This window comes from Corvus brachyrhynchos, unplaced genomic scaffold (genome assembly GCF_000691975.1).
Source record: "Corvus brachyrhynchos isolate BGI_N302 unplaced genomic scaffold, ASM69197v1 scaffold79, whole genome shotgun sequence".
Classification (NCBI taxonomy): domain Eukaryota; kingdom Metazoa; phylum Chordata; class Aves; order Passeriformes; family Corvidae; genus Corvus; species Corvus brachyrhynchos.
The window spans coordinates 559,580-586,118 of NW_008240023.1; the positions used below are offsets into that span (position 1 = coordinate 559,580).

General features: G+C 49.6%; 1 protein-coding gene across 11 annotated transcripts in view; it reads left to right on the forward strand.

Annotated features, from left to right (window-relative positions):
- Window positions 1–26,539, forward strand: part of HDAC4 (histone deacetylase 4) — a 148,335-nt gene that overhangs the window by 108,374 nt on the left and 13,422 nt on the right. For all 11 annotated transcript variants that reach the window (XM_017743406.1, XM_017743398.1, XM_017743402.1 and 8 more), the window contains exons 13-22: window positions 5,336–5,593; window positions 6,344–6,530; window positions 11,764–11,897; window positions 13,237–13,357; window positions 16,434–16,480; window positions 21,631–21,738; window positions 21,974–22,029; window positions 22,543–22,630; window positions 23,528–23,647; window positions 25,376–25,473. In XM_017743406.1, the coding sequence (XP_017598895.1) occupies window positions 5,336–5,593; window positions 6,344–6,530; window positions 11,764–11,897; window positions 13,237–13,357; window positions 16,434–16,480; window positions 21,631–21,738; window positions 21,974–22,029; window positions 22,543–22,630; window positions 23,528–23,647; window positions 25,376–25,473 (1,217 nt within the window). The remainder of the gene's footprint in view (window positions 1–5,335; window positions 5,594–6,343; window positions 6,531–11,763; window positions 11,898–13,236; window positions 13,358–16,433; window positions 16,481–21,630; window positions 21,739–21,973; window positions 22,030–22,542; window positions 22,631–23,527; window positions 23,648–25,375; window positions 25,474–26,539) is intronic.

Below are 26,539 nucleotides of genomic sequence, written 5' to 3' on the forward strand. Positions count from 1 at the left end.
GCCAGTGTAAGAGGTCCTGTCCATGGCAGGAGGGTGGAACTGGATCATCTTTAAGGTCCCTTCCCACCCAACCCATTCTGGGATTTGTCCTGCTTTGAGGCTTTCAGAACACTCCTCCCAAGGAGTCCCAGGGAAAGCAGCAATTCCAGGAGCAGGAAGTTTGGGGCTCAGGACCAGCCCATGGCAGGCGGCCGTTCGGATCGCGGCGGTTTCATTTACAGCAGAGCTTCCTCCAAATGTTTCCACTGTTCCAGTCCTGTGAGAAAACACAACCACCGAGGGCTGGATCAAAGAGTGGAAGAAGCCGCAACCCCCCCCCCACACAACCACCCCCAAAGCCTCGTTTATGGGCTGGGCTGAGGCAGGATGGTTACACAAGCCACTGACGTCAATGCTGTCCTCCTGGAGAGCTGCCACCGCGGGTGCCAGCCCTGGCCCTGGGTCAGCCCCGCACACGGGGCCCTGGGGAGCCGCTGCTCCAGAGGGATCCCATTTCCTCCCCCCTCCACACACTCCTCAAGACCAGGGCCGTGGGATGCGGGGCAGTGAGTTGGGGTTCTTTGTTCAGGCCAGTGTCAGCTGGGGGGATTTGTCGCATCAAGGTTTTTAAAGCTTTTCCAAAGCCTTGGCCGTGACGTATCCGCTGAGCTCATTCAGACTTTCTCCCGGACCTCCCAGGAGCTGAAGAGCCACTGGAGCACTCTGAATTCCAGCTTTGTCAGAGCTGGGACCCATCGCTCTCCACAGCAGAAGCAGAGAGGGTTTAATTGAACTGATGGCAGAGGGGCAGCTTCCCAGAGTTTGATTTATAGGAGTCACGAGTTAAAATCACTTTGGTGCTAGCGCTGCATGCGTGTGGCGGATTTATCCCGTGGGACAGCATCCAAGTGCTGACATGGAAGAAGACTTTTCCCAGATGTGGGGATATTTTAGGACCCTCGTGTGTAGGAGAGTTAAGGGCACGGCTAAAAATAAAAGAAAAGAATATTTAATTATTAACAGGACCAATGGCAGTGCCTGTTAATTTTTTTATTTGTGGATTTCCCGTAAATAATACTCCTGAAGTCTTTTATATATTTATATACTCTGAAATAAGGCTCTTCTTAATTCCATATGATTTTTCCAAACTTTGAGATTTTGGCCCTAAATGTTCCCTGTTAGGTGTCTGCAGCAGATGAAATTTTTGAGGGGACTGCAGCCAAAACAAGTCTTGCTGTTTCCAGGAAGGCAACCGAGAAAAAATACACTGTTTTACTTTAAAATAGTAAGAATAATCATCAGAGAAGCTGTGGCTGCCCCATGATCCCTGGAAGTGTCCAAGGCCAGGTTGGACTGAGCTTGGAGCACCCTGGGATAGTGGAAGGTGTCCCTGCCCATGGTAGGGAGGGAATGGGATGAGCTTTAAGATCCCTTCTAGCCTAAACCATTCTGTTTTTCTCAGTGAGCTGAAATTCCACCGTCACCCTGTGCTTCTATATCCCACCTCTTTTGCAGGTTTAATGTTCAAACCTGGGAGGTTTAGGTTGGATTATCAGGAAATATTTCTCCACTGAAAGGGTGGTCAGGCACTGGCACAGGCTGCTGGGGGCAGTGGTGGAGTCTCCATCCCTGGAAGTGATCAGACAACGTGTGGATGTGGCACTGGGAGACACGGTTTGGGGGTGGGTTTGGCGGTGCTGGGGGAATGGTTGGACTTGATGGTCTGAGAGGGCTTTTCCAGCCTTAAGGATTCTGTGATTTGTAACATCAGAAGAGTTTTCTCTCCAAGCCCCATCCAGCCTTGCAGGTGGGTTGTTCCCTCCACGCACAGCAGCTCCACAGTCTCCTGGTCCTTCCAGCAGCAGGACTGAGGCTGCCTCAGACAGTTGTTTTTCCCCTGCTGTCTCATCACTTCAGGGGGAAAAAAAACCAGATCAAGAGATTTCTGTAGGCTTTGGCTGCTGCAGAAGGCTCTGCCAGCTCCCTACATGGCTGGTGCCCAAGTCAGCCTCTCCCCGTCATCCCTTATCATCTCTCGTTTCCCCTTAGTCTGGAAAAGTTAAAAATTAGAACCCAAAGGGAACATGGGAAGAGTGATGTCGAGTTAAATGAGTTCAGCCTTTATAATCTCTTTTTTTTTCTGTTTTTTCCTCATTTTCATCAAAGCTGTGTCTCCAGCTGTCCAGAGTTGTTCTGTTTCTTCCTGGAGTTTGTCCTTTGACTCCAGAGGGAGGAAAAGGAGGTTTCTACTGCCTTCTGCACATCATGGCATGGCCGGGGCTGAGCTAGTGTGACATCCTCCTTTGCTTCCTGCCTCCTCTCTTCCTCTGGTTTTCCTCCTGTGCCACCCACCAGTGGGGATCAGAGTCCCATCCAGCCCAAGCCATTCTGGGATTCCATGATTTTTGTGCTGGGGGCTCCTCATTGGTCTCTGATGTGTAAATAGCTGTCCCTAACCTGTTTAGTAGGACCTTCAAGGTCTTCAGTGTCCCAGGAGCTTGCCACTGTAGAGAAAGGTGTCCCCTGGAGCAGCTGGTATGGATTGATGGGCCTGGTGGTACTCAGAGGCTGGGTTTGGTGGTCTTGGAGGTCTTTTCCAACCTTAATGAATCTGTGAGTCTATTTATCACATCTGCTGGACAAATCCAATGGCAGCTGAAATGTCACTAGCAAAAAATGCAGCTTTTTCCCCCTCATGAAACATTCCACAGAAAAATGACGAACTCTTTGGTTTTCCCTGTATTTATGACGTGGCTTTGCTATGTGGTGTTTCTTTGTTGTTTTGTGGGTTTTGTTTAATTTCTGTTCTTTGTATCTCGAAGCTGTGGAGGAGAACTCTTGCCAGCTGCGTGGAGCCTTTTAAAAATGCTTGTGACTAGAGAGCTGTAATTTATTCCGGAGTGAAGTCGTTCTCTGCCCGAGGCTGGAGAGGCAGTGCCTTTACCAGAGGCTCATGGTGGTGGCACTTTGTGACAGCCAGAGGCCACTGGGTATGAAAACAGAGGAGTAACCTCGTGGCAGAGGAAGCCAGAGAGCTAATTAAGGGAGGGAGGAGTTATTTACGGTGCTCTGTGTTTACTATTCCAGAAACATTTACAAGCAGCTTCAGTGCTACCTTTACAGCCAGCCCCTTGCACTTTGTTTCCCTCCAGTTTTCAACTGCACGAGCACGTGCTCGTAAAACTGCACAAATGGAAGATTTTTAGGGAGTTTTAATGGGCCTGGGATGCAGATAGTCAGTGCATTATGTGGAATGTGTTGGGAACAAAGTGTCTTCTCTGCAAAATCGTCCTCTGAGGGCAGGGTTGCTGCAGCTGGAGCTGGTGACAGACCAGGAGATTCCCTCTGCAAAGGGAGAGCAGACGGAATGTCTGAAATGTCCTTGTCATTGACCACTTGGTCTTTTCAACCTTCACTGTGCTTTTCAATTAATTCTCACATTTTTAAGGAGCAGGAATAATTTAAAACTTCTAGGGGCTTACACGGCCTCTCATTCCCATTAGGTATGACAGTGGCATTGTGAGTTATTTTTCCCAGCAATTACCTTGTGCAGTTCAGAAGTTCAAAAGGTATTAAGTTCAAAAGCTTGAGACCTTCGATCCAAGCAGGGAAAAAAACCACAAGTAGCAGATGGTTTGTGATGATTTAATTATCTTTAAAACAGATTATATTCATCAAGCCTAAGAGGGCTTAAAGAAAATTGGTGGAAGAAGTTTTAGCTTAATGTGGTTTGGATATTCAGTGTGTGTTGTAAGGAATGAAACTGGGGGGGCAGGGGGAACCTCACAAAAATCCTTGAGGGGTTTTGATCCCTGAATCTTTGCAGGGACCTCCTGAGGTCACTGAGGGCAGTGTCCCTGCGTGAGCAGGTTGCCCGAGGATCTCCAAGGATGGAGACTCTAGAACTTGTCTGAAAAACTTGTTCAAGTGTTTGACCACCCTCGCAGGAAAAAAAAAAGTGTTTTATTGTGTTCAGAAGGAATTTCAAGGGTTTGAATTTGTGCCCATGGTCTCTTGTCCCATCACCTGTGAGTGCAGCCCATGAGAGTCCATGGACTTAAGTATATCCAAGTTTTCTTAAGTGTTGCCTAAACCTGGTAGTTCCTGCAGCGAGGGAAGTTTTCCTTGTTCCAGACTTTTCCTCTGGTGTCAGAGTCCTGGGATTCCTGAAGGATGGTCTTAAATAGGGCATTAAGTGCTGTGGCCTTTTCTGTGCTACATGTCACCGGGTGCCTTCCCTCATTCAGCAGTGGGACCAGGATCTCTCTGGTCTTCCTCTTTTCTTTCTTCATGCCCTTCCTGTCCCTTGCCAGATTTAACTCCATTCCTGCCCCTCTGCCTTGCTTAAGTTGTATGGCAGAACCTTCCTTCCTAATTTTGGGGAGGAAAAAAGGCTTAATTCCAGGTTGGAGCCACTGTTCTTCAAAGAGCAAGTTACTGACAAACAGTCCCTCCTCCTGCATGTGTTCAATAACCATGTTTTGATTTAGCTTTATTAGATTTAAAATCAATATTGCTTTCCATACCAATGACCTAATCCTCATTAAACCTTGCCCTGACAACTTTCAAAGTGCAGCAGTTTCTTTTTAAGCCTGTGGAGCAGGGGCAGCCTGAGCTCTTTGAAAGGGAGGAAATGGATTGGTTTTCCCATGCTGGTGTTAAAAACAGGTCACATTTGGGGGTTTTTTTTTATATCCCAAATAAAAATCATAAGCAGTCTGAGACAGAGGACCGTGAATTTTATCTTGCCAATGAACTTAAAAAAGTCTGAGTGAATTACAGTGAAAATTAAATTGTTCCTTTCGGTTTAGGAGCAGCTCTCAGAGGAGTTTACTGAGTCTGGTTAGGGAGGTCAGGTTAGAACAGTGCTGCTTTGAGGTTTGCTCTCAGCTGTGTGTCCTGAGTTTCCTCTTAAGAGTGCAGGTTTTCAAGTAATCTTTATTTCAGCCTCACAGATGAAATGCAGGGGGTGATTCGAGGTGAGATTGGACAAACAGGCAGCAAAACCCCGCTCGGAGGCTTTGTGTCCCTCGTATTCTTTCAGAATTTAATTGCCAAACATCTCGATGGCTGCTCTGCGGGTTTGTGAATGGAGCAGCATCTGGAGGCGCGCAGGAACAAGAGGCCCTTATTCCTTCAGAGGGAAAGTTGAGTGGAAAATGAGGGGGTGTCATTACCTGGGCCACGGGATTTCAGAGCCCTTCATGCCGAGGTTGCCCTGACCTTTCCCTGGATTGTTCCGGGCCTGGATTGTGAGGCGGAACCACCCAGAAGTGCTCTTTCCCATGAGTCTGGAGGACAGGGCGAGCTTCCCCTGTGGTGAGTTGCGCTTCGCTGATGGGCTCTCTGCTTTCAGATCATATCCAAACCCACGGAGCCGGCGCGGCAGCACGAGAGCCACCCCGAGGAGACGGAGGAGGAGCTGCGCGAGCACCAGGCCCTGCTGGAGGAGCCCTATGGCGACAGGGCCGCGGGCCAGAAGGAGGCCCCAGCGCTGGCCAGCGTGGTGCAGGTGAAGCAGGAGCCCATCGAGAGTGACGAGGAGGAGGCAGAGCCGCAGCAGGAGCTGGAGTCCGGGCAGAGGCAGGCGGAGCAGGAGCTGCTCTTCCGCCAGGTGAGCTCACGGAGCGCCGAGTCCGGCGCTTGGGTTGTGGTGTAGAACGTGGATTTGAGCTTGGAAGTCACCTTGTGCTGCTCCGAGGGGGAGACTCTGAGGGGAACCAGCTCCTGAGGGTTGGCTGGGTAGAGGAACTCGGTGTAAAATCAGTGATTCCTTCCCTGGGAGGAGAGTCTGGCTCACCTGCGCAAAACACAATCACTGTGGCTGGTTCTTTGGGAAGACAAAGTGTATGCTAACATTCCAGAGCACTAGCCACCAGCAGAGGATTTTATTTTGGTTTAATGATTTAAAATTAATTTCTCCAGAAAAAGACTGTGCAAGGAAGCAGGGGACAAGCGGAGGGTGTTCCTGCTTCAGAATTAGAGATCCTAGAGCCTCCAGCCAGGCTCATTTCTGGGGGAAAACACCGGAGGCTTGTGGATTGCAGGTGATAAATCCAGTAACAAGGTAGCACAGTGTAATGGAGCTCATCCATGTCCTCCAGGAATGTCAGGAACTACATTTGCCCAGAGCAGCTGTGGCTGCCCCTGGATCCTTGGAAGTGTCCAAGGCCAGGCTGGATGGGATGGTGGAAGGTGTCCCTGCCCACGGGGCTGGGGCTCCGTGTGCTGTGCCTGCCTGACTTGGCCCTAGAAACACCACATTCATTTGCTGCATGTGAGGAAAAGGAGTCCAAGCCCACCAGCCTTGAGAAACCCTTTTGGGAAGGCCCTTTCAGCAGCTGCCTGCTTCTTTTCCCCACAGCAAGCCCTGCTCCTGGAGCAGCAGCGGATCCACCAGCTGAGGAACTACCAGGCATCGCTGGAGGCGGCCGGCATGCCCGTGTCCTTCGGGGGACACCGGCCCCTGTCCCGGGCACAGTCCTCCCCCGCCTCGGCCACCTTCCCCATGTCCGTGCAGGAGCCACCCACTAAGCCAAGGTTCACAACAGGTGAGGTTTGGGGGGGCTGGGGATGACTGGTGTGCCTTCCACTGAGCTTTTCTGCAAGGGCATGGAGTGACAGGAAAAGGAGGAATAGCTTTAGACTGGGAGGAGGGTTAGATGGGTTGTTGGAAGGAAGTCCTTCCCTGTGAGGGTGATAAGGTTGCCCAGAGCAGCTGTGGCTGCCCCTGGATCCCTGGAAGTGTCCAAGGCCAGGTTGGATGGGGCTTGAAGCAGCCTGGGGAAGTGGAAGGTGTCCCAGCCCTGCCCACAAGATGAGCTTTAAGGTCCTTTCCTACCCAAACCATTCCATGATGACGATGCTAAGATTTTCTTCCCCGTCCCTGCCAATCCATAAGCGTGGGCTCCGCGTCTCATCCCCGTTTGGGTGCTCCGTAATGTCCTGCCTTCTTCAAGGAGCAGACTGAGTCATCCCTGTTGTCCTGCATGTCCCTTCCCCAGAGCAAAAACAACCTGCCCACACCAGCAGCAGCACAGCCCTGGAGTTCTGTGTCTCCAGGCAGACAGAGCGAGTCCCAGGCTGTGGCAGAGCTGATTTAGAGGCAAGGCAGGGAGAGCCAGTGCCCCTGAGGGACAGAGTGCAATGCTGGCTCTGCTTCCTCCACCTTCTCCAGCCCCTCCATAATCTCGTGCCATAAGTTATCCACTCCGGGCTCCCTGCCAGCCTTGCCTCCTCCTGTAACACAGGAGTCCGTGCCCGCAGGTCAGGAAAAATGAGGTGAGCTGGTGATTTCGTGTTGTCTTGAAGAGACAGAGACCAAAGAGTGTTTGCTTACCTGTGAAGGAAAACAGTAAGTGCAGTCCTGCATTTGTCTGGTGGAAAGCATGAGTGCAAAATAAGTGTTGATCCCCATCCCGGGAAGTGTTCACAGCCAGCTTGGAGCACCATGGGACAGTGGAAGGTGTCCCTGCCCATGGCAGGGGGTGGAACAAGATGGGCTTTGAGGTCCCATCCAACCCAAACCTTCCTGGGATTCTGTGAGCTCCCCACCAAGATTAAAAACAAAAAGCAAATTGTTCTTCCTGTATCCTGACAACCAGCTTTTCTCCCCAAAATCCTTTCGGCCTCTTCAGTACCCTTAGCAACTGCTGGAAGTTGCTTTCCCGTGCGACTTCTCAAGCCCTGTGCTGGGTGATGGGGACTGATTTCGAAGTCCGCCTTCTCCCCCAAATGTCAGGCTCTTATTTTGTGAATGAACAGTTTGCAATGTGATGTGTTCCCTGGGAAAAGGAAAAGGAGGGGGGAGAAAAATCCACAACGCCCAAATAAGAGCGACTCATGATGTTGTTTCCCTCTCACTTCTGCTTTTATTCCATTTTTAACCTACACTTCTTGCATCACTCAGCTCAGTGCTGTGAATCGGGTTTATTTTCAGGCCCTGCTGGTGTAGTAATAGTGGCATGTTCAGTGTGACTTTGTTCCTCAGCTCCTGGCTGCAGGCAGGCTGGGAAGCGTGTGCTGTCAGCTCTGGAAAAACCCAGGGAACGGCTCCGTTTTTCCCTTTAAAGTCTCTTATTCGTTGTTGTTGATGTTGAACCCCAGAATTTCAGCAGAGCTGCATTTCTAACGCCGTCAGTTCTCACAAAATTAATACATTCTGGCTTTTGCCAAGGGTGCAAGGAAAAGTCCCCTGGCTCAGGGTCAGAGCAGATGAAATTTGAGCTCCTAATACACTTAACCCCAAACCTTGGGGCTTTCAAAACAAGGAAGCCTGGCCCTGCTTGAAAGGATTATTCGTTCCTTCCCTTTCTTCCCTCCTCCTCCACCAGTGTTGAAGCTGCCCAATCAATCACATGCAAGACTCTGGACATACAATAAATAACATTTCCTACCAGAGGATCTATGTTTGACTCAGATCCGTGACCCTGAATTTCGTTTAAAATTGCAGGCAACAGTAAGAGTGCAGGTTTGAGAGCTGTGCTGCTTGGAAAAGGTGCTGTTCCAGTGTCAGGGTTTATTTTCCTTGGAGGCAGGGTTTGAAAAACTAAAAAAGTGGCTGGAAATAAGAGGTGGAATATCACACTGCTTCTATCCAGCACTGCACACAGTGATGAGGTGCAGAATGCTTCGGGTAGTTCACCTGTAAAATACCATTTTCATGGCGTTTACCCAGGTTAAGATTCCAAGGGCTTGACTTTTCTTTTCCCTTCCATCTCTGCATTTATGCTGGGTGAGTGGAGGAGGAAGCACAATAAAATCAGGCATTCACTGTCACTAATTAAGGTGCAAAGCATAAAGACCTCTGTGCTGGACCTAAAGCTAGTCCTAGGTCTCATAAGAGGTGCAGGACTGGTTTAATTAACCAGCACTGTCTGCTTAAGAGAGGCTGGGAAGAACACCCACTGCCATGGGCATGGAAGCAGGAGAAAGGGAAGGAAAGGCATTTCAGCTGCTGAGCATGTGTGTGAGTGAAATTGCCTCATGTTTTGCTGGAGTTGTCCACGGCGGCGTGTCGGAGATTGTGTTTCTGGAGGTGGATGCTGAAGCTTAATCACCGGGATTGAGCTGTTCTTTGGAAGGCAGGAAATGAAAGTCTTGGGTATTTTTCAAAAGCAAGCAGTGCTGAAGTGCATCAGGCTTCTTTTTCCTGAGGAAAATCCATCTGGCTGATAAGTGGCTGCTTTGGAGACTGATCCTAAGGCAGAGGACTGAGGGTTGGAATTGGTGTGATGGGTTGGTGAGAGGGCTGCAGGGAGCAAAGCTCGCTGAATGGCCCTAATCAGGCCAACCGTGATCACTCTGGATGTGGATGTGGTCCTTAAGAGATCAGTCCTTGTCCAACAGACAGGGGAATTGTTCCTCCCTTTCATGTGTGGGATATTATATAGAAATAACACAGAAAGCTGATGCTTTCCCTGGACCGAGTTAGCTGCAGACAGCTGGAAGTTCTGGGGCTGATGTATATTTTATTTTCCTGTCTCTCTCGGTGACCAACACCTGAGACTTCAAAGGTGCAGGGGAAGGAGCCACATACTGCAGCTCTCAAACATGATGTCCATTACTCCACATCAAAGTGAAAGCCGTGCCTTTCCTGAATCCTTCCAGCAATCAGTTTGATGTCCCGAAGCATGACATTTAATTTTCCTTCCTCCCAGAAAGCCAGTCCTTGAACTTGCCCTCTCTAGCTCGAGCAGCCCCCGTGACTTTAATGAATACTTGTGCTTGCCCTGTTCTACACACTTGAATAAGGATCTTCAGGTTAGGCCATTAATTTGCATAGCTCCAATTATCCAGTCTCTGATCTCCTGCAAAAATGGGTCCACAAATTATTCTGATGTTCTGCATTAAAGGGTTTTTCCTTTCTGATGAAGGCATTTATTCTCTCCCGTGCAGAGCAATATAATTATCTGAACCTCAGATCATATGTTTGTTCTGCCAAGAAAAGCCAGTTGGTTTTGCTTTAGTGCTGACCTTTAAAAATGATTGTTCTTATGTCTGAAGAGAGTCTTGCTTCCAGCACCACTTCAATTAACTTGTGACAGCCAGTGTAGTTTTGTATTTTAAGCTTAAATTGCCGAGCTTCCCTCTGTGTGTGTGTGTGTGAGTGTGCATGTGTGTCCCAAGCCACAGGAAGGAACTGGGAACAGCTCCCTTTTCCACTGGGCTGGTTTCTAGGAAAGAGAAATGATGAGTGACGTGTGGTTGCAGCACAGAAGGACTTCGCTGAGACACTGCTGTTATCACTGAACCCTTGGGAGAGGAGAACCAGTGATGAACCAGATTCTGCAAACGCCAGGTTTGGAGTGGGAGAGAATCCTTGAGTGGTTTGAGTTGGAAGGGACCTTGAACGTGATCCAGTTCCATGGGCAGGGACACCTTCCACTATCCCAGGTTGCTCCAAGCCCTGTCCAACCCGACCCTGGACATTTCCAGGGATGGGACAGCCAGGGCCTCACCACCCTCACAGCCGAGAATTTCCTCCGTAAATCCAATCTAAATTTCTTCTAGTTTAAGACCTTGCACTCGTTCAGTTAAACTCAGGCTGGGGTGAAAGCTTCTCCTCAGGTGAATTCTGAGCTTGCCTTGGCCCAGCAGCTCCTGGTGGTGTTTGATGCTGTGCATCAAACATGGGAGACCTCGAGAGAGCTTTGCAGCACAGCCTCCTCCGAGTGAACTTTGGCTGACCTGAGGGCAGCCAATTACCAGGGCTCTGTTCTCTCCCTTGAACCCAGCGTGGTTTGGCTTTTGGGGGGTGTTTTTTCCCTCTGCACTCACCTACAGCAGAGCGAGGAGCTGCCAGACACCTCCCCTGACGCTGGAGTCCTGTGGGTGCCGGGGCCAGGGCAGGGAGCCAAGATTCCCCATGGCACAATGTGCCCACACCCAGCCAGGAGGTGGGACTGCAGCTGGAGCCAGGCTTGGGAGCATGCAGGGGCACAGCCTCAGCTCCAGCTGCGTGTCCAGGGCTGCTCCTAGATCCCTGCAAGCCCCTTGGAGCTCCCAGATTGAGCTGGGAGCTGCTCCTGCCGCTGCTGCCTCAGAGGCTTTGGATTCTCGTCAAGACCTTTGGAGTCCATAGAAATCATGGAAAACCTTGGGTTGGAAAGGACCTGAAAGATTATCTGGTTTTAAATCTCTGCCATGGCAGGGACACCTCCCACTGCCCCAGGCTGCTCCAAGCCCCGATGTCCAGCCTGGCCTTGGACACTTGCAGGGATCCAGGGGCAGCCACAGCTGCTCTGGGCACCCTGTGCCAGGGCCTGCCCACCCTCCCAGGGAACAATTCCTTCCCAAGATCCCATCCAGCCCTGCCCTCTGGCAGTGGGAAGCCATTCCCTGTGTCCTGTCCCTCCATGCCTTGTCCCCAGTCCCTCTGCAGCTCTCCTGGAGCCCCTTTAGGCCCTGCAAGGGGCTCTGAGCTCTCCCTGGAGCCTTCCTTTCTCCAGGTGAGCACCCCCAGCTCTCCCAGCAGAGGGGCTCCAGCCCTTGGACCAACTTTCATACAGACATTTCCTGCAAGAAACCTTTCTCTTGGGAAAAAAAGCCCCAAACTGACCACTTTTCTTCTGTTTTCTGGAGTCTCATATCCCTTGAGGATTTCCACAGGAAGGGCTGGGTGCAGGTTTGGATTTTCAGTTCTCTGTGGCTCCTGCTCGAACACGCAATTCTGGCCTAGAGCCGTTGACTCCAAAGTGCAAAATACGCCCTTTTTTGCCCTGAAAGTGGCAGTTTTTTGGTGTTTGTTTTAAGCTGAGAGCAATTGTGTCCCCTGTGCCGCAGGCCTTGTGTACGACACGTTGATGCTGAAGCACCAGTGCACCTGTGGAAACACCAACAGCCACCCCGAGCACGCGGGCAGGATCCAGAGCATCTGGTCCAGGCTCCAGGAGACGGGGCTGCGGGGCAAGTGTGAGGTGAGGAAAACACCAGCAAAGGCCACATGATGGCTTTTAGGATTACTAATAATGTTATTATTGCTTTATTATTGTTGTTGCTATTTTTAATTATTATTATTATTACTATATTATTATTGCTGTTATATTATTATTATGCCAAAGAAAAGAGCAAGACATGATGTAACCCTCTCATTTGTTATCCTTCCAATGATTCCAGCAAAAGCAACAACTTTTCTGTGGTTTAATAACTTTTTTGTGCTCTGTAATGAGTAATGGTCAATGCTGTAAAAGGAATGGGGGTAGGAGGATGGCACTGAGCACCACTCCATCACAAGAGGTTAAATTAGATTTATTTGATACATTTTTAAGAGCAAGCAGACGAAGGGAAAAGCTTAGATATGAAATGGAAAGAATGGAGATTAATAATCAAAATTAACGAGTAATTGTTAGATGTAACTAACAGCAGTGGTGATAAATGGGAGTGTAAGTGTGTGTTCATCAATTCTTGGAGCATCTGAGGGGGCTGAATCCCAGAGCATAAATATTCCAGCAGTGTCAGGATCTGGCTGGGAATGTTCCCAAGCCATCAGATAAGACATCCACGTGGTGGCAGCATTGCCATTGCCTAAATGTCCCTGTCCTGCCCTCATTTATCCCTTTCAAACCTGGTTCTGTCTTTGGATACCCATTTAATCGAATTTTGGGATTATTTGGGACCAAAAGAACCTCATTGCTAATTGCCTGGCCTCCTCAATGGGTGTTACAGATGTTCTCTAATGTCTGAGTTCCTCGCTGTAGGATCCCAGGGAACTATTACTGTCTCCTTAATTCCCTGCTGATTTCCTTAAGGAACATTTATTTTCCTTGATTTCCGTGCTTAACTTGGCAGTTTTGGTTGCTCTCACGACAGGAGCTGTTGTTGATCTTCACCTGCTTTCCAGCTGTGTTTGCCTCCTGGCCACCGGTGACTTTCAGCCTCACCAGACTCTTCTTTTTGTCCAAAAATGCTAAATTTCGGCCTTAATTCCCTGCTGGCTTGCTTCAAGCTCTGCCCTGCCATTGCAGGGTGTACTCCCTTATCTCTCTGGCCACCTTTCCTTCATCCCCACCAGCTCCTGCCAACACCTGTCTCAAAGTTTCCTTCTTTATCTTGAACGAGTCTGAGGATGACTTTCTATGTCGAGCAAATAAATGTTGTGAGTCAGGGATTAACCCAAAACCCGAATTTTTCCACCTGAGGAGCCGTTTCAGTGTTGTACTGTCCATCTTGCTGGCTTGCTAAGGAAGCAGGAAAGCTCTTTGATGAGAGCTGAGCAGTTCAGCAGTGATTTCACCACCCTTCTCCTTCCCCTTCCAGTGCATCCGTGGCAGGAAGGCGACGCTGGAGGAGCTGCAGACGGTTCACTCGGAAGCCCACACGCTGCTCTACGGCACAAACCCTCTGAACAGGCAGAAACTGGACAGCAAGAAGCTCCTAGGTATCATTCCCTGGGGGGAAATCCCCCTTCCTGACCCCTGGCACCCACAGTGCTGACTGAGCAGCGTGGAGGGTTGAGATGCTGGGCCTCCCTCCATCCTTAGCCCTGTGCAGCTCCAAGAGGATTGTTCCCAGCTCCATCTGTCCCCACAAAATCCATCTCCCTCTCTTCAGGCAGATCCCTAAACCCTGGATAGCTTAAACCTCCTTCCTTTGATGTCTTCAGAACCTAAAAGGATGTTTTCCTGAGGAGGAAAGATAGTTCAGGCAGTTTGTTTTATCCTTGGACACTCTGTGTGTTAGGAAGTTATCCATGGCTGAGGAGGAGCTGGAACTCCCTCCCAAGGGTTTGGATCTGCAGCCCCCCAGCCAGCTGCACAGGCACCAACAAATCCCTGTCAGGTTTGTATGGACAGTCAGCAAGAGAGATGCAGGGGCCTCTGCATTTGTTTAATCTGGGGTGGGATTGTTTATCCTTTTCACTGGAGACTGAATCTTCCTGAAACAGGGCTGTGTCTGTGGTAAAATACAGACAAAAATATCCAAAAAATGGTATTTTCCCAGCAAAAATCCTAAAGGGTGGATTTTGAGATAACCAACCCCCCCAAAGCAACCAAACCACATGGATTTTAGCACCTCCGTGGAGTCATCATCACCTCCCTTTACTTCCTGCCTTTTTGCAGCAGTAGGCTGGAGGGGCAGTTTGGGAAGTTCTCACGTGGGGATCAGCAGGGAAAAAAAAAATAAAAAAAGAGACAGTTCAGGAGCCTAGACGTTGAGAAAGTTTATTTTGGGATTAGCCTGAGTTTGGGTGATATAAAAGGAGGATTAACTCCATGGCCTGCATGATGTAGTGGCCACAGCAAAGGAGCTGGAAACATTTTGCTCAGTGTGTCCATGAGCTCCCAGAGAGGGAAGCCATTAGCCAGTAGTTAAACACGCAATTAGCACCGTATTTATAGCTCACTTCCCACCTCTTTAAAGCCAGAGAACCCAAAAGTAGACACCTCCAGCTGAATGATAGCTCCATCAGGACGTAAACTTCCAGGAATTTATGATGTCATGTGCTTGGGAGTGGAAAACCGTCAGCCCGAAGGAAGGCACGGTAAATCTTCCCTGCGGGATCTGAGAAGATTCTCTTGGGATACTTTTCCACTCCCTCCTTGGCTCTGGGCACGATCTGTCTCAACAGTTCCACAGATGCCTTTGGAGATACCGTGTCTTTGGGGGGACACCCAAATTGCTGGACCATTCCTCACGGTTTGTGTAGAGAACCTGTGGGGGAAGCAGCTCTTGCTCTGCCTCTGCTCCTGTAGCTCTGTGCCCCCCATGGCTTTAATCACTCATTTTAAAGTGCCTGTAGAGATCAAGTTTAATCCTGTAGAGAGGAGAAATTCTAACACCTGAGGGCTTTCCAGGACAGAACATTCCCTGTTTGGATGTAACTTCCAGAAAAGCCCTGGAGCTGCGAGTCTGCTCCCCAAGGATCTCCAGTAGAAGGGGATGTCCAGTAGCTCTTAACTGGGCTTTCCTAAGCCCATGTGGCACCGTTTTAGCCTCGAGATGGTGACAGTGGCACTGGCTGCCAGCCCACATGACCCCCTTCTTTCCTGATGGCTTCCACAGGGCAGGACCTGAGCGAGGATATCAGGGAAAAGCTCCGTGGGGAGAGGGGAAACTCCTCCTTCAGCCATCCTCTCCCGCTGGGGGGTTTAAAAGGCTTCCAAATTTACAAACCAGCTCTTTAAACGTTAGAGGGTGGATTAAGGGCAGGTTTGAAGGCTGGGGGCAAAGCTTTGTGTGAGGTTTAGGGATGCAAATGGGAGTTTGTTAGGGCTGAGTGTCTTGGCAGGTGCCTGATGGCTCCGTGTAAACTCTTCCCCTTTGATAGGTCTGTGAGGAGGAAAAAAGCCTGAGAAGCCTCAGCCTAAAAGGGAAAAAGCTTGTAAGGCTTTTCAAGACACAGGATGTTTCCTGTTAAGCTTCTGCAAATGAAAAGGGGCGTGTGCCTTCATGGAATCACAGAATCCCAGAACGGTTTGGGTGGGAAGGGACCTTAAAGCCCATCCCATCCCACCCCTTGCCATGGGCAGGGACACCTCCCACTGTCCCAGGCTGCTCCAAGCCCCAATGTCCAGCCTGGCCTTGGACACTGCCAGGGATCCAGGGGCAGCCCCAGCTGCTCTGGGCACCCTGTGCCAGGGCCTGCCCACCCTCACAGGGAGGAATTCCTTCCCAATACCCCATCCATCCCTGCCCTCTTTCAGTTTAAAGCCATTCACCCTTGTCCTCTCAAGGGTACAAGATACAAACCCATCTTTCCTTGGACAGTGGAAAGACTTGGAACCTGCTGGACAAGTCGAAACTTAGGCAAATAAGGCTGCTTTTAATTTGTGGGGAGCAATCCTAAATTGTTGTCAAGAAGGTAAATATGGAAATAACGGGTGGATTATCAGTGAGAGATGTGACAGGAGGTCCGAGGCAGGATGATCCAGCAACTTCCATGTGGGTCTGATCAAAGAATGGATCTCACTTGGAGCTCAGATGAGTCCAGATGCATTAATTCCTCTTCCAGCAACAGAATCCCAAATGGTTTGGGTGGGAATGGACCTTAGAGGCCATCCCGTTCCACCTCCTGCATGAGCAGGGACACCTCCCACCAGACCAGGTTGCTCAGGGGCCCCGCAGAACTTTGAATGGGGTGTTTTTATGGTTTCCTGTCCTGCCTCGGTGGGAAGGGGTTAAAGTGCTCCTCTGAGAAGACACGCTGAGCGATCGTTGGTGGCATCTTCATCATGTATAGTCTTGAAACATCAGACGGCACCCAAACTTTGCATAAAGATGAGTGAATTACAGACAGCTTTTGCAGGAGCCCAGGCGTGCGCATTGTGTGTGTGTGTGTGTGTCTGTCTGTCTGTCTGTCTGCTGTAACAGGGCTGGCTGAAAACTGGAAGCAAACCCCCAGTCTGTTGTTTCTGTGCTCACAAAGACGGCGGCATGGCCACAAAATTGGCCCCAGAATCTGGTGACCTCTGACTTTTTGACTCACGGGGTGCGTTCTTTTGTCCCCCCCGCAGGTTCCCTAACGTCGATGTTTGTCAGGCTGCCTTGCGGTGGTGTCGGGGTGAGTAACTCCCTTTAATGTGTAAATAATGTCCTGTTTGTTCTCCCGGTCCCCTCAGCAACAGGAATTGTTGCTTTGCATTCCATCGAGTGGGTAATTGCAGCCAGATGCTGCCCACAAACAGGGGCTGCCTGGGGCGCGGGGTGCCTCGGCCTCACGTGCCTTCCTTCAAAAGCAGCGTGAGGCTTTCGGAGCCCTTTCGGAGAGCCCGAGCGTGTGTGTGACATCCAGAGGCGTGTTTGGGCTCTGCCTTTGGGGAGGAAGAACCTCATTTCCCAGGCAGGGATGTTTGATGGAGTAGGGGTTGCCGCGTTTGGAAGCAGCCCTTGCATCCCAAAGTGCTTTTCTCTATGGAAAGCAAGACGTGCTCGTGCTGTGGAGGTGTTTTGTCTTCAGTCCTGGGACTTCAGAGCTGCCTGCCTCCCACGGCAGGTGGAAAACGTGGCCCTGAAGTAGTGATGGTGAAGGACATATTGCTGTAAACAGCAAGCTTGCTACGTCGCTGCCCTGGAGCGAAACAGCACTTGGCATCTTTTACTCTCCAGCTCCAGGATAATCCACGTGGATTCTCCAGGAGGTGACTGAAATACCCCTCCATCCCTCGTGGAAAAGCTGAATGTTACTTTTCAGCTGTTACATTTCCATATAATCAGACTTTTTGTTGTTGTTTGTTCCCATAAAGCCAAAAAAACCCCAAATACCTTGTTTCGAAGGTTCTCTTTCTTCCCTTTGAAGCCTGAGAGCTTAAAAGTTTCCCTTTCAAGTTAGACTTTCTGCTCCAGAGTTTCTGTGGAGGGTGACAGAACAGAAAATCGTGGAGAACAGGAAGGGGAAAAGAATGAGAAGAGACAATAAAAGGCATTGTGTTTGAAAATTCACAGTGGTAGTTCTGCTGCATAATTGTAGCTCGTGAGGTTGAATTTTCAAGGTCTGGATTCTGTTATGGAAATGAAACAAAATTGTTTTCTTCCTGAGTCTTTGCAAAATCGCTGCTTTGAAAATTACCCGTCAGAAAAAAAAAAAAAGAGAAGGGGAAAAAAAAAAAAGAGAATAATCGTCGTTTATTCGTACCGCCACTCGTGGAGATATTTTATTTTGTATTGTAAATATGCTGCAGTCGCCTAATTCATGGCAAATTTTTGGCTAGAGCTTAAAAGGTTTGGATTTACTCTGCCCTGCAGTCAGGCATGCCATTCAAAGCAAAAAAGAAAAAAAAAAAATTATCATTTGCAAATGAAGACTGAATGGTAACAAGTAGAGACGGTGTCTGAGCCCAGCACGGGCCCAGAAGTCTTGCATTAAATCCCAAATCAGGGCAGGAAGCGCCTCAGTGCTGGTATTCCTGATACGCTCCCAATAAAGATGGTGCTGGCAGTGAATTGCTGCTTGGTTGTCTCCACAGACCCTTGGTACTGAGTATTTGCTGACTTTGGTGCAGTGTTTTAGCAATCCTATCAGCAAAACCTGTGCCAGGGCCTCTCTACCCTCACAGGGGTGAATTCCTTCCCAGTATCCCACCTCATCCTGCCCTCTCTCCATGGGAAGCCATTCCCCCCTGCTTCGCCCCCCCCGCCCAGATATTTTTCAGGGGGCAAACATGATGCAATAAAGTCAAAAGGAAAGGGAAAAAAAAGCCCCAAACAAATTAAAAGATCAGTAGAGTAATGTAGGACAGGTCCTGTCCTGGATTTATACTGGAGCAGGATAAAGCTGAATGATGGCTGATGGTTGGAATTCGGGAGCTGAGGGTGTCATATTTGAAATTAGGGGCTGGAAAGCTTTGAAACCAGGTTCTTTCCCTGCAAGCAATCAAGTGTGGTTCTCTTCCTTAGGGGATGTGGTGTAGATGAGAAGGAAGGATGGGTCTGGAGGGGGGTGCAGGGCAGTTTTGGGGGGGGACAAGCTGTTTTGCCTCAGGATGGAGGATGGAGCTTGGGCAGCCATGAGTTCTCCTCAACAACGAGCGAGGTGAAGGACAGGCAGGAGAGTGAATCACAGAATATCCAGAGCTGGAAGAAACCCACAAGGATCATTGATCCAACCCCTGGCCCTGCACAGACAGCCCAACAATCCCACCCTGTCCCTGAGAGTGTTGTCCGCACGCTCCTGGAGCTCTTGGAGTGAAGCAGCAGGAAAACAGCTTAGAGCAAATGCCTTCATCTTATAACACCTTTCAAACTCTCTCTTTCAATTAAAAATTCATTGACAGTGACTTGAAATCAAGGAGAAGAAGGCTAAATTTGTTCCCAGGTGCTTCCTCGTCGGTTTATCCCAAGAAGCCTTCCCAAGGCTGACAAACCTCCTCCCTTCCACAGCTGTCTGGTCCTAGCAGGAAAGGAAGAAAGAAAGCACAGAAGCACTGAAATCAACAGATGTGAGCTCTGATTGAAACACCACTCATTTATTTCTGCTGATCACTTGGGAATTTTGCTCAGCTTCACTCCTCTGCAGCTCACACCCCTTTCCGACATCCAACTTCCACGCACCACGGCCTTGCCTAATCCAGGATAATCAGAAGAAGATTTTGGAGAAAGGAGTTTAAGCTTTGAAAATCTGCAAGACCATCCCAGCACACTTGCATCCAGATTCTTCAAAGCACTCCAAAGCTTGATTTTGGGATAGCTGATAAAACGTGTTTTCTTTCCTGTGTAGCATTTTGCTGCATGCATTCTAAAAATATCCGAAGATCTGCCTCATTTTTCTGCACGAGTTCTAAAAATATCTAAAGATCTCCATCTCTAAGAGGTGTTTGTGTTGTTGATCTTCTCCGGAGTGGGTGATTCTATTTTTGGGTGCAAGGGCTTTGATGAGAGTGTATCAACGATTTTAAACTGTGCCAGCAGAGTAAGTTCTTGCAGAGCAGAGACCACGGGAAGGACTTCCGTGGAATGGAGATGAGGAGGAACTAATTAGCAAGTCAGAGGGAACAGAATGTGAGGATTATTTAATTGAGAGCAGGAGGAGACACGGTGGGGTGTCTTCCACTGTGAGGGAAGAGCAGAATTCCTTCACTTTGCAGGGTCTGGAGCTCTGGTACAACCTGTGTCAGCCTGTCCTGGTGCTCAATTTCTTACCTGTGTAGTTTTTCAGCTAAATTAAATAGTAGAATAATGGAAATCTTTTGTAAGGTGCTCATTTAATTCTGAGATAGCGGCACATTAGTGGATAGGAGAGTTTACAGTGTGAGTAGGAGGAATTTACACTGTGAGTAGGAGGAATTTACACTGTGAGTAGGAGCCTCATCGTGGATATTAATTAAAAAAACCCTCGAGTTTTTGTTAAAGGAAGGAAATAATTGTAAGGAAATTGTAATTTTTTATTATGAGGAAGGAAAAACTCTTTGGGTTTCGTTGTGGACATTCCTTGTAAAAGGCTTTTTTCTGAAGTACTCCATTTCTTCCTGCAGAGATAATAGCACTGCAAATCCTCTCTGCCTTGCTCTCCTTGTTCTTCCTGGAATGCTGCTGGCATAAGCCTGCTTTCTGCAGGGGCCTGAACGTGGCAGTGCTTGGCTCTGGCACTGCTGAATCCTGTCTGTTTTGTGGGAAAACCTGTCCCCAGCAGCCATCTGAGGGCCTGCTGGCCTCTTAGGACTCGTGAATTTGGGTGTTTTGTATTTCCGTTCCCCTGGTGCTTCACAGGGAGCGAAGAGAGCCCTCAGCAATCCTGCATGCATGGAAGGAGCCCTGAACTCGCTGCGCCCAGGCAGGAAGGGGAGCTCTTCCCTGCTGGTGTCCTGAGGCATTTTCTTCCAAAGACCAAGAAGAATGGGTTGGATTTGCTCGAAGATGGGTTAGATGTGCCCAAAGATGGGGTAGATACACTCGTGGATGGTCAGATCCAGTGACAGGAGCCCAAAGATGGACCCTCACAGAGCTTTATCGCGCTGGTCAGTGGGGAGGAGAAGCAGCTTGGTCTTCTTGCCACTTTTTGAGAGCTTTTGGAGAGACCTGCTCAGGTCAGTCCCCTCCCCTGCACGTGTGCAGTCCTGATCCAGGATTCCTGGAGCTGGCGTGTGTAACTCAAACTCCATCGTGCTTCTGTTCCCCTGTTACTGCCCAAACTTAGAGGGGTCCAGAGGAGCCCTGGGGCCACCAGTAGTCACTGTAGGGCTTTCCCACAACGCAGAGGCGTTTTGGTGTTCTCCAAGTGCTTTCTTAGGTTATTGTGGCTTCCGAAGCATCCTCAGGGTGGATGCTCCCAGAAACCATCCATGATCACAGAGCTGGAATCATTTCCAGTCATGGCTTCAGCCTGGCTGGGAAGGAGGTGGATCTGTGCTCTGTGGGGCCACTTGTGTCTCCTCACGGCTCAGTGAGCCAGACACAACAAACAATCCCTTTCTTCCCATCTCTGCCTTTTGCCATTGTTTTCACAAGTACACTCAGGGCAGACTAAAATGTGAAGAACAGCTGGTGATCCTTCCCGGTGAGGAATGTCCCATTTATCTGGGACATGGTCTGCAATAACAACAGCACGGGCATGCCTGTGGGGTGCCTTGCCTTGCCCATGGCCTGTCTGCACATTTTCGGGGGGGAAATAGGGTGGTTCTGTCAGCTATTCGGCAAATCTGCATAGTCAGCACTGGTACTGAAGGTTGGGTGAGCTTGTGGTTGCCCTGGGAAGCTGCTGTCAGTCCTGGGCTGTTGTCTTTTAAATGCCCATCACTGAACATCCTTCTTTATTTTTCTTAGTTTTAAAGAATCGCTGAATTATTTCGTAGACCTTTCCATTTTGTCTGGGATTGGTTTCTTGCAGAAGTTAAAGAGAAGTGCTGGTCCCATGGTCACAGAGCCGTAGAATCACGGAATGGTTTGGTTGGAAGGGATCTGAGAGAACATCTCATTCCATCCCCTGCTGTGGGCAGGGACACCTTCCACTGTCCCAGGCTGCTCCAGCCTGGCCTTGGGCACTTCTGGGGATCCAGGGGCAGCCACAGCTTCTCTGGGCACCCTGTGCCAGGGCCTGCCCACCCTCCCAGGGAGGAATTCCTTCCCAATATCCGAAATAAACCCATTCCCTTTCAGTTTAAATCCATTCCCCTTGTGCTGTCGCTCCATGTGAGCGATGTCTTTATCAAACAGGGGTTAACCTCTCGGTTCCTGGCTGCCCTCCCTGCTCCTCACCTGGTTCCTGTGTGTCCCCCCCAGGTCGACAGTGACACCATTTGGAACGAGGTGCACTCGTCCGGCGCCGCTCGCCTGGCCGTGGGCTGTGTCATCGAGCTGGTGTTCAAGGTGGCCACGGGAGAACTGAAGGTATGAAAACAGCCCTCAGCTGTGCTCTGTGCAGGGCTCTGCTCGGGGCTGTGCCATGTCCAGCACCTTTTCCCCCCTCCACAACGAGGGAAAGCATCACCCAGTGCCATGGCCTTGTGAGGAATCCATCAGCAGCAACTCCAGAGTTCCCAAGCAGGATTAAGGCTTCTGGCTGCAATCCCTGCATCCATCCTTGTCCCTCTGACCTTTTCCTTCCCTTATTTTTTGTGTGCAGAATGGGTTTGCTGTTGTCCGGCCCCCGGGTCACCACGCGGAGGAGAGCACACCCATGTGAGTATCTCTGCTCCAGTGCTCCTTCCATGGGGGATCCGGAGCTGGAAATTCCAAAGGAGTTCCGTTTGGTTATGGCTATGCAATTCCTGTTTGTTGCTTGATGAGATGTATGGTACTCAAAGCTTCCCAAATTCTCTGGAGCAGGGTAAGATCCTGCTCAGTGCTTTCAGGGGGATGTTTTCTAGCAGGAATCAGCATTGCAGCCTCTTCTTGCAGTGGGTTTGGGCAAGAGTGGGACATTCCCTGTTTCCCTAGAGCCTGCTGCTGGAATTCAGCACTTCCAGTGGGAAATGGATCTACTGGAAGCTCTCCCTGCCCGTGGTAGGGGGTTGGAATGAGATGAGCTTTAAGGTCCCTTCCAACCCAAACCATTTCATGATTCCAGGGAGGAAAGAAGAGCGAGAGCAGAAGGAATTCCTTCCTCCTGCGTTCCAGCTAGGTGATGGATGCACTGGGACCATGGGAATCTGTAATTAACACCTCTCTTTTCCTCTTGTCTCCCCTCTCCAGGGGTTTCTGCTATTTTAACTCGGTGGCAATCGCAGCCAAGCTGCTCCAGCAAAGGCTCAACGTGAGCAAGATCCTCATAGTGGACTGGGTGAGTCAATGCCCCTTTCTTTCCCTTTGGGAGAGCAGGTGGAAATTGTTCTGGGTGGGTTTCTTCTAGCAAGGGCAAACGTTGTAAGTCAGTGAAGAACTTGTTGCCTGTTGTCTGCAAGCCAAAATTTTGGGGTTTAACTGAGTAAAAGTGTTTTAATCAGAGAAAAAGTTCTTAAGGGGACCACGATTTTCAAATAAAAAGAAAGGGCTTCTTTGGGATTCTGCTGTGGCAATGTATAGATGTTTATTTTTTAATAGATTTGTGTGGCTGGGAAGGCATTGGAGCAACTGAATATCAGCCAAGAGTTTTGGTTCTGTTGCCACAAATCGCCCACAGGTTAAACTCACAAGTTAAAATGGATTTATTTTTCCTTTTGGACCTACTGGGTGGACATTTTCTTCCTCACTTCCCACCTGTTTTTCATGTCAGGGAGGGGCATTTTGAATACTTGTCCTGTCACAGGCTGTGTTTGTGCACCACACAGCAGCTCAATAGGGGATCTCTCATGGGTCGTGCTGTTTAACCTGGGCCCAGCAGAGCTTTATTTGTACCAGTGCTCACCCCACAGACTGACCAAAGATTGGGGCACCAAATATCCCACTATCCTGGTGTCTCCATCCCCCAAGACTGGTGTGAATCCGGTTCTTTCCATCCAGGTGAATTGCCCCTGTCTCAGTTTGGCAGACACTTAGGACTGTGTTCATAAACAAGGAGTGTAACCTGAAGCCGGGTGTGCAAAGCGGGTTATTCCCATTCCCCAGAAACTGCTTCAGCCGGGTTGGAGAAAACCAAGCACAACAGCAAGGAAAACCCCTCCAAATCCCAAACTGCTGCCTTTAATCCATGTTTTACTGAGGGATTAACCTCCCTCCTGTGATCCTCCCGTCCCTGCAGGATGTCCACCACGGGAATGGTACTCAGCAGGCCTTCTACAACGATCCCAATGTTCTTTATATCTCACTACATCGCTACGACGACGGCAACTTCTTCCCAGGCAGCGGTGCTCCCGACGAGGTGAGCACATGGGTCCCAGAATCCTGGGGAACCCCTGCCAGACTTGGAGGGAGCTCTTCCCACCTCACAGGGGTCCTCTGGGTTTGTGTGTTGCCATCCAAGGCCGCGCCGCGTCCGTGTGATCCAACAGCCGCGGGCACTGTGTCCCGGCCGGAGCTGGCAGGACAGCTTGGCTAACGAGCAGCAAATGAGTCACTGCAATTAAGCTCTCCAGCCCTTGTGGGACAACCTGTTCCAGCTGTCCCAGCACTCCGTGTCCCGTTCAGGATTTCCCCTCCCTCGGCAGAAGTTGTTTCTTATATGCAGAAGGAACAGATTGTCCATGGCTGCACCGCCCGCAGTCGGTTTTTCTGGCACAGCCATGGAGCCTGTCCACCCCCCCTTCTCCACCTCCCCTTCTCCACCTCCCCTTCTTTCTCCTGGCCCTGCCCAGGCATCACTCACCACCACCACCATGGCTGCACCTCCACCCCAGGTTTGTGGGATTTGAGGACCGGTCATGGATGCTGCTGGAGCAAATCCACCTTTCCTGGTGGTGTCCTCAGAGCCTACAGCAGGAGGGCTGGGCCACTGAAGCCGGGAGCTGAGCTCTGGATGGATGCATCCTTCCTCTCCCTCTGGGCTGGCAGGAAATGTGGTCCTTCAGAGTGATTTAGCAAAGGGAAATTTTATGGAATACACAGAGTGCTCTGAGACACTCCAGGTGACACCTGAGAACTTCTTCCCCTGTCAATTTTGCATTTTCTGTTTGAGAAAACCTCAGTGTTTCCATTTCAACCTCTAAAGAAACTTAAATGTGACGTGGTGCCACTCCATCACTGTTGTAGTGAAGGAACAGCCCTTTGTATCAGCCTTAATTCCTGCTTTTTAGTCATCTGGTTTACTAAAAGAGTAAGATGTGTTTTTAGATGTGTTGTTTTAGACCAAATAAAAGAAAGGATACAAAATAAGTTTGATTTGAGCCAACAGTGAATAAATAACCCACTGTGGACAGATGAACACCCACCCCTGTGCTTTCCTAGCAAAAATGTTTGCACCAGTACAAGGAATAATTTCCAATGAAAGCCATGCAGTTTTATCCAGCTGTGCAACACATTCATTTTCACTTCTTAATTCTCTATTTTCATATGCAAAGACCTTCTTGGCAAAAAAACAAAAAAAAAAAATCGCTGAAAACTCCTGGTTTATTTTTCAGTTTTCCCTCCCTCTCAGGTGGTTGCAGGCAGGGCAGATGGGGACATTTGCAGTACAAGCAAGGAGAGGGATATATTTACATCTCCCACCCACGTGTCCCTCAAGCAGCCAAAATCCCTTCTCTGTGAATTCTATTTTCCTCCAGCAGAGGGGGAGCTCACTCTGATTAAAATATGCTTTTTCCCTCAGTTGCAACTGTAGTGAAATATAAGATGTGCTCCTGAATCAAGCTGAAAATGAATTATGGAAAGGTATTACATGCAGCACTCTGCTGCAAAAATATCAAGAGGGTCCAGTTGATGATGGGGGTTTTTTTTGGGTGAGCAGCAGTCAAACACCACTGGTCCTCAGCTCCCATAAAGCTCTGAGCGTGGAGGAGCTTTGTTCTCCCTCTTGTTTCGGGGACCAGGGAAAAATCGACCTCATTACCACCTCACTACTGAATCCAAATCCAAATTCAACTGGGGGAACATCAAGACAGCAAAGATGTGTTGCCAGAATTCGCTCATTAAGAGTCCCATTTCCCTTTTCCAGGTGGGCACAGGAGCAGGAGTTGGTTTCAATGTGAACATGGCATTTACTGGTGGCCTGGATCCGCCCATGGGAGACACGGAATATTTAACTGCTTTCAGGTACTATTGAATTTCCCCTCTCACAAATGTATTTTTCACCTCAGCTGGGTTTCTTTCTCCTCATGCCATCCTCCTTAATTTGGCTTTTGGTAAGCTTTAGATTTTAGTATTATTCACCCAAGAGAGGCCCTGGCACAGGGTGCCCAGAGCAGCTGTGGCTGCCCCTGGATCCCTGGCAGTGCCCCAGGCTGGACATTGGGGCTTGGAGCAGCCTGGGACAGTGGGAGGTGTCCCTGCCCCTGGCAGGGGGTGGGATGGGATGGGATGGGCTTTAAGCCTCCTTCCAGCCCAAAGCATTCCATGACTTTTCTTAGACACTGTCCTGTCCCATTGTCTGCCTCCCCTGTGCCATGGCTCCAGCTGGCCTCTCCTTTAACAACCTGAGGTGCTTTTCTGTCCTCACACCAGGTTCAGTGCACCTCTGGTGCCCTAAATTCAGGCAGACACACACTTGCCAGAACATGGGGTGTGAATTTCTGGAATATCCCCTTCATGGAACAGCCCTAAATCCAGGAGCACTATTTCCTGCTCTTCCCTGTTACATCGCGTTACACTGAGCAGAAAGAGCCTTTCCTCCCTCTTCGTTCTGCCATTAAAAAGCCCTCACACGATTCAAAATGCCATCAAATCACTGCCATTTGTGTCACTGCTGGCCCAGGAAGGCAGCACTTTGCTCCAGAGTGGAGCCTGGCTGTCCCAGCAGCCACCAGGATGGATCTCTCCAACAGCCGGAGCGCCCGGAGCTGGGGGAAGCAGGGACATTTATTAAATACTGAGTTTCCAGCTCCTGGGAAAGGCACAGGGCTGCACGGTGAGGCCTTTGCCAGCCATTCCTGGGGTCTGCTTGCCTGGACACTGCAGCTATTTGGGTCACAGCCCTTATTTTGGGGAGTTTTTGGGAAGCTGAGGGATGCTCCTCCCAGAGCCTGCCCCATGTGCACACCTTCAGTTTAACCATAAGTTAAACGAGAAGCTTTTTTTTCATCCCATGCCAAGTTTGGCCATGATAATACATTATCAAGTGACCTTTTTAAATCTTAACCAGCTCCTTTGAAAAACAATTTCC